The following is a 9,223-nucleotide window of genomic DNA, read 5'->3' as shown; positions in this document are numbered from 1 at the left end:
TCATCCAATATAGCAGCTGCGGTATTGGCAAACTTTTTGGCTGTGGCCAACATCTCCTTTCTGGTGGCCTCTAAAGCCTCCGGATCTGCGGCATCGCCAGGAGTTATTGGCTTGTTGAGGACGTCTGACTTTGCGACCAAATCCATGCGTGCTTGCGCAACTATCTCTTCAGGCGACAGGAGGCTCTCCGAGGAAGGATCCCTACGGGGCCGCTCCCGCGACATCGGAGATCCATGGTGAGATGGCTGGGGGTCGGATTGAGTGTCTCCGGAGATTGGGCTTAGATTTCCCAAAATCGATTCTTCAACCGGAGTCTGGCTCTCTCCGACAGCCTCTTGCTGATCCGGAGCAGCGTTGTTTTCCGGGGCCTCGACCTGCTCGGGACCAGCTCCGGCTACTTGAGGGGCGGTTCCGGCGGTATGGGCCAAGAAGTGTACGAAGTGACACCTTTGCTTCTCTAACACCTGGGAGACCCAGGCATCGTGAACGAAGAGGATCGGAGGAATGTCGTTGGCATCGATGAGCTTGACCACCAGCCGAAGCACCGAGTGGTCCGAGCCGTCGAGGCAGCGCGGGTCGACACAACAAACGCTGCCGACGGAGCAGAAGGCCGCGCGGATGCCCTGCTCGCTCTAGTGCTCAAGGGGAAACCCCGTGGCAGATAGCTGCGCGAAGCTGACGGTGTTCCATGCCACGCGGGTGCCCCATGCTCCGGCCGCTCCAACTTGATGAGGTGCCCCTCGAAGGGCAGCGGGAAGCGAGCGAGTGGCCTCTCTGTCTGCCGACGAGGCGAAGCAGACCATGAGCGCGTCGTAGTTGCTTGCCGCGAGGCCGACGACGGGGTTACCACCGTGCTCCTAGAGCGCGTGGCGAAGGAGGAAGCCGGGCGCATCGGCGGCGGGCTCGAAGAGCGCCACCGCAAAATGTCGGCTCCCCCCGTCGCCAGCGGGGGGAGGGAGGAACACATGGGCGCAGCAAGGCCGCGCCGTCACCACCTCAGACGGAGGAGTAGGCACCGCCAGCGCGCGTGGGAGGGGAGCAGAAGTTGGTGGCCCCCTGTGGCCCAAAGGGGCGGGAGCGCCATGCGAGCCCGTGCGTGGCGAGGAGGCCATGCCAGGCGGAGAAGTGGGCGTGGCCGACCGCAGAAGAGGGGACTGGACCAGGCCGCGTGGGTACGGTGGCAGAGGCCTGGTGAGGAAGCCGCGGCACAGACCAGCAGCGCCAAGCCCAGCAGGAGGAGCAGCGGCCGCCGGAGTCTCGGGCGAGGACGAACGGGAACGAGACGCACGCAACCTGAGGAGAGGAGGTGCCAGTGGGTCAGCAGAAGATGGAGGAACAGAGACAGATCAGCAGAAGGTAAGGGGAGGTAACTCACATCCTTTTGACTTGTGCTCGAACCATTCACAGGCGGCACAACGTAGGGGCCCACGGCAGTCACGCACTCAGTGCTCCGGCGAGATGCAGTGGAAGCATAGCGACTGGCTGGGGTCGGGGGAGAAAACGAGGCTCCGAGGGGAGGGCTGTGAGCGGTGCGGAGTGGGGGAGGACAACAATGCCTCCAAATAGGAGGGTTGGGAGGTGGATCCCTCCGAGATCCCGGAGCTGCCACCGGAGGTGCGACCGATAGACCGGTCCTGGGGCGGGAGCTCCTGCCCGTGCCCACCGAACCGCGCATCGGCAGAAAAAAGGGGGAGGCACGGATCCAGAGGAGGGGACGCAGCGAAGACATGCGGCCAGGAGGAGACCTCATCTAGGTCATGGGAGGCGTCAGCGTAGGGCTGGGGAACTAGCTGCCGGTCAACAAGATTCGTGGCAGCGGCGTGTTCTGGTCTGCGGTCAGCGGAGGGACGGGGAGAGGGTTAGGCTCGACAGCAGAGGGGGAGGAGAGGACATGGGAAAAGGTGGAGGGGGAGCACGAAAAGATGCACCAGGGTTTTCCAAACTGGGCGGGCTGCGAGGCCCAAGGCCTGCGCCTCCAACGTGGGCCAAGGAAGCCACGGGCCTCTCCTCGTCAACGTACGCTTGCATGGGGCAGGCCCCATGTACCTCCCAGGAGGGCACTGTCACTGTCCTTCGAGCTTGGCACAAACAGAACCATGGCGGAGCATGGCGGCCAAGCGGGGAGGCAGGCGACAGCGTGCACCGCGTCCGACATGGAGCGGTGTAGCCTGTAGGAGGTTCTCCCGAGGCGGAAGGAGCCGTGAGCGAGGATGAAATCTCGAATGGCGGGAGAGGCAGCAAAGGAGGAGAAGATGGCGCGGCCGCGACGGCGGACGACGAAGGAATCAGAGAACGCAATAAAGGAGAAGTTCAGTGCGTTTGCGACGCAAAAATGATTGATCCGCGGGGACAGGTTCACCGGCGTAACCTAGAAGGGAGTAAGCTTGCACGTACCACTGACCGAGCTAGCAACCATGGAGTGGAACATCGACAAGATAGCTTCGAGAAACACCGTACTTGGGGAGCGGTACGGCACTCCAGCCACTCTGGCACCGCGAGGAGGAACCCGTGTTGGGGTGCCGTCGCCGTGGGTGCTAGAGGAGGGCGCGTCGCCGTGGCAAGGAGGGACGGTGGCGGCAGCAGGAACTCCACTCGCTGGAGCCACAACCGTCGTGGGGACAGCTGCCGCAACAGACGAGCAGGCCGGCAAGGACATGGGCAGCTGGAGGAGGGTGGTTGGCTGGAGGAGGTTGGGTGGGATGGATCCTAGGGCTAGGTCGCCGGCGGCGACGGGGTGGAGGTGGTGGGGTAGCCGCAGCGCGTGGTCGCCCGCGCGCACGTCGGAGCTCTCTCTCGCGTCACTCATCTCAGATGCCCCGTTTCTAGTAACATGACGACCCTTCGAGGGCCCTATCTTTACCACCAGACACAACCTTCTCGCCATCGGGACTCCAGTCCATGGCGTAAACCTCTCGTCTGCGTGTCCTGGCAAGTCTTGCTTGAGCTTGCGTGCCCGAATGTCCCAGACCCGAAGGACCAAAACACAAAATGCATTATGCATTGTTGTTTTTTCCAGTTTCTCCAGAGATGAGCTTGTTGTTCTTCAAAAGTACCTTCTCTAAAATATATAATGAGTTGTGTCAATGCCATAGCAACAAAATCATGAAAGCATTTCAAGTTTATATATACAACAGAAAAATTAAAGTGCATGCAGCCTCTTTCTTATAGCAGAGTAAAGTGGACACATTCATACCTTGAGGGTGGAGTCCTTGCTTCCACGGACCAGCTAGAAGACAGACATAATAACCATGGATGATTTAAGGCAACAGATAAGTATGGGATCGACACGAAACTGAAACATATACTAATAAAAAAAATTAAAGGCTGCTGCTGACCTTATCCGGTAAACATCGGCTAGGATATACTACTGTATATACTTTTGGTCCCTTATTACAAATTACAAGAACAAGGGTGGCAAACAAAGAGGATGCAAAGATGGGAGTAGCAGCCAGCGATGGTAGGGGAGCACCGGTTCACTGGCCTGATCCGGAAAACTGCTTGCGGTTGGTACACTATTCATGCGCAAGGTGACCTCAACGTTGGCTACTGGTCCATCTCAAAAACAAAAAAAAAAAACAAAAACGTTGGCTACTGGTCTGGTCTAGTCTAGTCGTGGGTGATAAGAGAGGCGGGCCTGGCCCAACAAGAACGAAGCCCAGAAAGACCCTAGTTCTATTCTAGTTCTAGTACTACTACTAACCCGGCCGCCGGTTTGAACCCTAGGTGAACTGCACTGCCCACTGTCTTCTTCGATTCGATTCGATTCGATTCGACCAGCAGCGCCGCCGCCGCCGGCAAGTCGGATGGCGTCCGTCGGCGCGACGCTCGAGTCCCTCGTCGACCGTGAGTGCCATCCCGTCCCCTCCCCTCCCTATATATATTTATTTCATCAATCGAATCCCAAATCTCATGTTTGTTCGCCTCCAATCTAATCGAATGGGATCGGCAGAGGTGATCTCCGTCATCACCAACGACGGACGCAACATCGTGGTAAGCCTCTCTCTCTCTCTCTCTCTCTCTCTCTCTCTCTCTCTCTCTCTCTCTCTCTCTCCGCGCGCCCGCTGTAATCAGTCGATCCGCTGCTACTAACGGACGGCTGAATCAATCGCCTCTGAAACTTTCAGGGGACGCTGAGGGGGTTCGACCAGGCCACAAACATCATCCTTGACGAGTCACACGAGAGAGTCTACTCCACAAAGGTAATCAATCGGCTTTGTTTGTTTGTTTGCTTGCTTGCTTGCATTGTCATTTTTTTTCCCACTTAGTTTTCACTGTGCAACTGCGGATCCTCATTCTATCTTTCAATTAGTTTTACCAAACTTTGTATAACGTGCAAGTAGAAGCAGGCTTTCTCACTCATGATGCTTCCAAACTACTGTAGTAGGTCTTTCACCCTTGTATATAAGGCTAGAAAGAATTATTTCCTCTGTTTTAGGACTTGATGATGATTGTGTATCATCACAAACAAAATACCATTGATTTTACGTGAAATGATGATTCCTCTGGTTGAACACTTGATCCACATGTTTTCCTTTGTTTGCTCACACTGCGATGCGTTTCTGGTGGTGTTTCCTTTAGTTTTGGCTGCTCATGTCCGCAATATAGAGGTTTCATAAATACTAACTAATAGTTCCTTGAACATTTGTTGAGTTGGTTTCTGGTGTTTGTTGAGCTATTACGCACTGCTGACATTCCTTCAACATTTGTTGAGTTGGTTTCTGGTGTTTGTTGAGCTATATTACGCACTGCTGACAAGCATTCCATTCCATTGTTGCGATAATTGCATTGCAGGAGGGAGTACAGCAGCTTGTTCTTGGGCTCTACATTATCAGAGGCGACAACATGTGTGTTACAGTTACTCCTCCTTTCAGTTATACATACATGCATACATACATGTAACGTGATCTGTGTGTAAAACTGACTGACTGAAGCTGTTTGTGATTGATGCAGAAGCGTGGTGGGCGAGGTGGACGAGGATCTGGACGCGGCCCTGGACATGTCCAAGCTGAGAGCGCAGCCGCTCAAGCCGGTGATCCACTGAAATTAAGCTGATATATTGATTCTGGTCGAGCAAGCTGAAACTGATGATGTTTCTGTGCCCTAGTACGTAGTAGGTTTGCCTGACATATCTTTACTATTAGACTTTTGTGCGTGGAGGTTTTTCTTGTACGTACGAGAGATATGTATGTGTAATTAACGAAACGAAGTACTAGTAGGTAATGCTGGAACCATCCATCTGTTGCTACATATACATACATACCGTTAACAATACAGTAGCAAGGAAGGATTCGAAGGAGAAGCGTAACATGATTAAAACGTACAAATGGAATATGTAAGTATACTACTATATGATGAGTAGATGGAGGAGGAAGGGATGAAGAAGGTTTGGTGAATGCAATTAGGGGGTGGAGGCGGCAGGAGAGGATGGGTCTGGTTTGGCGCTGCTGTAGCTACATGAGATGAAGAACTGCCCCTGCCGCGGCCCCGCGGTGCAGGGCGCCCGGCCGCACCCGACCCACTTCCACTCTGGGGTCACCATGATTCTGAAGTGGCCGCAGTCACGGAAGTTGTGGCCGGGGGTGCACCCGGTGGTGCCCTTGTCGTAGATCTCCTCCTCCTTCTCCCAGCTGCATAGCGCGTCCTGTGCAGTGCCGTTGGTGCCCAGGAAGAAACACTCGCCATAGATTTTCTTTGTTGAGTGCCGCGCCTTGTCGCAGTCCCCCTTGATTTGGTTTGCCCAACGCCGCGCGTACAAGGCCAGTGTCTTGTCCCACAGCAGCGGCCCCGCGCCGAAACGTGCCCGCACCTTGTTGTGCTCGTTCACGAACTCACGGGACATCCCTTTGTAGAACCCCTTCTTGGTGGTGTTCTCCTCCGCCGTTGCCGGCGTCACCTCAATCTTGTGCTCTGAGAATGATGTTGTTGATGATGACGGTGATTGCGCATTCGCCTCCTCCTCAGCTGTCTTCTTCAGGGTCAGTTCGCTCTTGTCGGTGGTGGTGGCCGTGGCGACGGCGACGACCATAAGGAGGTGTACACCGGCGAGGAGGAGCATCCGCGCCATGCTTGTCGGCCTCCTCTCTCTCTCTCTCTCTCTCTCTCTCTCTCTCTCTCTCTCTCTCTCTCTCAATGCTAAGAACGTACGCTTGGAAACTTGTAAAATATTATAAAAAGCCTATCTATATTAGGGATATAACTGGGCACCATAGGGGCTCGGTTGGAAGGTTGGCCGGACGTACGGCCCGTCGCCGTCCTACCTATCTTAGCGTGGCTTAATTCAGCTTATATCGTTACATCCATGGGTGGCCATCCATGCTATTACTAGCTAGGGAGCATGCCTGCTTATTCTGGATTAGCTAATTCTGGCGTCCGCGTCCTACGTAGCTACTGTATCTTAGTCGCTTAATTTGCTGCTTTATGCTGATGAAACTACTAATCGGTACCAAGAAATTGGGTAGATTCATAAATAATTCATTCTATCCACACCACACCCATCCAACACAAGGTCACAAGGAGCTGGCTAGCTAGTTAGCTAGGAGATGCCTCACTGGATAACTGCGAAGCTAAAATAAGCAGGAAAATGAACAGCTAATTTGGCTAGCTAGCTCCATCTATGGTGTCATAATTTGGATCAATTTGGTTCACTAATCATGGATTGATAAATATGTCAATACATTAATTGGCGGATTTGCTAGAAATTGGGTGCCTGAATTTTATTATGTCTAAGTCGTCGGATTTGCCTCATGATTCGTGTTGATGTCACGAATCAGGCGCAAGTGGTTGTGTCTAAGATTCAGCAGGTTTAGATTGCATCGACACCCCTCAAATAAAAAAAGATAGTGGCAATACATGAAGATGTGGGCAAGTTGATACTTAGAAGAGATGAACTTGATTTGCACAAAGTGATAATAAATTTCTATGTGTTTCATTAGGGTACGAAATACCTAATTGAATGGAAGATATGTAGTATCAATGTTCCCACAAAGAACGGGAGGTTGTTGCTAAGAGATCCTCCAACTCTCAAAGTAGAGACTGCACACATGTGAGCCCAGTTGTGGCATTGACCACAACTTTATATTCAACATCGGTACTACTATGTGACACTATATCTTATTTGCGAGCACTCGAGACAATCAAGTTGGGACCAGTAAACACCGCATATCCCCCGTCGATCGCCGATCATCTGGACTACCAGCCTAGTCCACATTAGAGAAGGCAGAGACCATGCTGGAAGGAGCAAGCCAAAGGTGCAACTGTATCCAGGAGTAAGGCGCACAGTGTAGTATGCGCTTAAGAATAGACCAATGAATATCTTGTGGTGCATGAAGATACTGACATACACAATTTCCTGCAAAGGATATGTAAGATTTGGTAATAGTATGATACCGAAGACAACCAACAATATTGTGATATGAGGTGGCATCAAAGGAGAACTGAGAGCCATCAACAACTTTTAGTTTGTCAGTCACAAACATAGGTCTTGTGTTTTACGTTTAAGCATGAAAGCTGGTCGTAATAGATCCATCAAGTACTTCTTGCACAACAGCCACATGAACACACAAGATCTATTCTATGTAGTTGCAGTAACATGATTCGATCGATATCAACTCAGCAAGTAAAGATGAAGAGATCGATGAAGATGATGATCCGGAAGATCCCGCATCTAGGAAAATACTCCCAGACCTGAGGATATCTCCTCCTTGCTCCAAAAATCGAAATTTTCCTCTGACGTAGTCCACACGTCCAGAGGTAAATCCGTGAGGGCTTCATCATCTAGGGCTAGGCTATCACGGTGAGAGTGGTGCAGCCTTTTCGGAGTATGTGGACATCGAGGCAGAGAGAGAGACGGCCAACCAAAGGGCCATGAGAAACTCCGCGAAAAAACTGCACACAATGAGGTGGGGGTGCACCTCTTTTTATAAGTGGAGGGGGGAGGTGGCAACTTGGAGGAGGGGGCTGGTGGCTGCCACCCCCTTAGGTCGGTCAACCAATGGTGGGCTGGCCACCGGTCCCCTCCACTAGGTCATCTGCGTAGGTGGGATGGACCACAAAACCCTAGGGCCCTCCTTCCGAGCGGTTCCTAGATCGGTGGCATGCCTGGGCCCTTGGAACCTGGTCGGCTGGCTGAGATGGGCTGGCCTGGCCGGCTCCTTGAGTGCATGGGGGGCCTGCAGCCTTGCACTGCCCTCTTGATGGTTGCGAGTGCACAAATCAAGTGTATCGAGTATCAACCCACATAGAGCAATTGGTAAAGGTCTTTATGCCCCTTGGTACTATCTACGAAAGGATACTTGCAAGTTGCCTAAGAGTGCATAGAGGAAGTTGTTTTTGTTTGCAAGAAAGTAATGAAAGCAGGTAAAGTAACAAGTTTGTTGGGATTGGTGTTGGAACTCAATAAGGCTTAAATTTTCTCGGGAGTGTAGAATACACCGCTAGCATGTGAGAATTAATTATGATTATGATAACCTACATATTTTTTCATGATATGTGTAGGGAGGGCTCCATAATAAGATGTTCACCAACAAGTCTCACGAGCAGCCGCTTCTAGAGTCATGTGATGAGGTCATCTCTAAATAACCAGTGTAATGCTGCAAGCAAATCACTTCTACAAACCATCACAATTAAGGTTCCCCCATTGATATCGTTATTAGCTTAGTGAATCTCTCATTATACCCTTTTCACCGTGCAGTTTCACCGTGCAGGTTGTAAGCCAATGCTTGTAGTCACAAGTAGCACCGGGCATACTCTCATACACGTCCAAAGAATAGATCCCTCTCTTTAGTCCCGAAGGTAAATGTTATGTGGTCGACTTCACATAAAATATAAAGGGAGAAATCGAACACAATGTCATAGATCAAGTAAATATCAAAGACCAAAGTTATAGATCATCTTTATTTCACTTAATAATAATGTTAGGGTTTCTCCATCTCCCTAGGAACAATGTGAACTACTCACACATGGAGACAATTAACAACATCATCATATTCAAATGGATGGATTGCAAAGGTAATAATGGGATCAAGTGCAAACCCACAATAGTGACTGGAATTACAACAAGATCTAAATGTATGAGAGATGGGATGGTGGTGTTGATGGAGATGCAGCGGTTGATGATGAGAGTGATGATGTGTTGTTCTCTAATGATCCCTGAGCAGCAAGGATTTTCCCTTCTCCAAGTTCCTCCTTCAGATCCTTTCCTAACGTGGTGTTTCGTGGCTGGTGG

The 9,223-nt window shown here is 51.5% G+C and overlaps 1 protein-coding gene across 1 annotated transcript; it reads left to right on the top strand.

Annotated features, from left to right (window-relative positions):
- The first annotated feature begins 3,736 nt into the window (after positions 1 to 3,736).
- LOC124649233 (sm-like protein LSM8) lies at positions 3,737 to 5,247 on the top strand. Its single transcript, XM_047188885.1, has 5 exons — positions 3,737 to 3,843; positions 3,950 to 3,990; positions 4,125 to 4,199; positions 4,792 to 4,844; positions 4,951 to 5,247. Exons 1-5 carry the CDS (start codon positions 3,804 to 3,806, stop codon positions 5,039 to 5,041), a joined length of 300 nt encoding a protein of 99 aa, XP_047044841.1. The 5' UTR covers positions 3,737 to 3,803; the 3' UTR covers positions 5,042 to 5,247.
- The last annotated feature ends 3,976 nt before the right edge of the window (positions 5,248 to 9,223 follow it).

Source organism: Lolium rigidum, chromosome 4 (assembly GCF_022539505.1).
Source record: "Lolium rigidum isolate FL_2022 chromosome 4, APGP_CSIRO_Lrig_0.1, whole genome shotgun sequence".
In the NCBI taxonomy this organism is placed as follows: Eukaryota; Viridiplantae; Streptophyta; class Magnoliopsida; order Poales; family Poaceae; genus Lolium; species Lolium rigidum.
Note: the sequence above shows the minus strand (reverse complement) of the source record. Positions and strands in the feature narration are given on the sequence as shown.

Bases quoted from the DNA above. Each gene is read 5' to 3' on its own strand.
- LOC124649233 (XM_047188885.1), top strand. From the start codon at position 3,804: ATGGCGTCCGTCGGCGCGACGCTCGAGTCCCTCGTCGACC. The intron at 3,844-3,949 runs GTGAGTGCCATC...TGGGATCGGCAG, and splicing joins GCTCGAGTCCCTCGTCGACC to AGGTGATCTCCGTCATCACC. The intron at 4,845-4,950 runs GTGTGTTACAGT...TGATTGATGCAG, and splicing joins ATTATCAGAGGCGACAACAT to AAGCGTGGTGGGCGAGGTGG.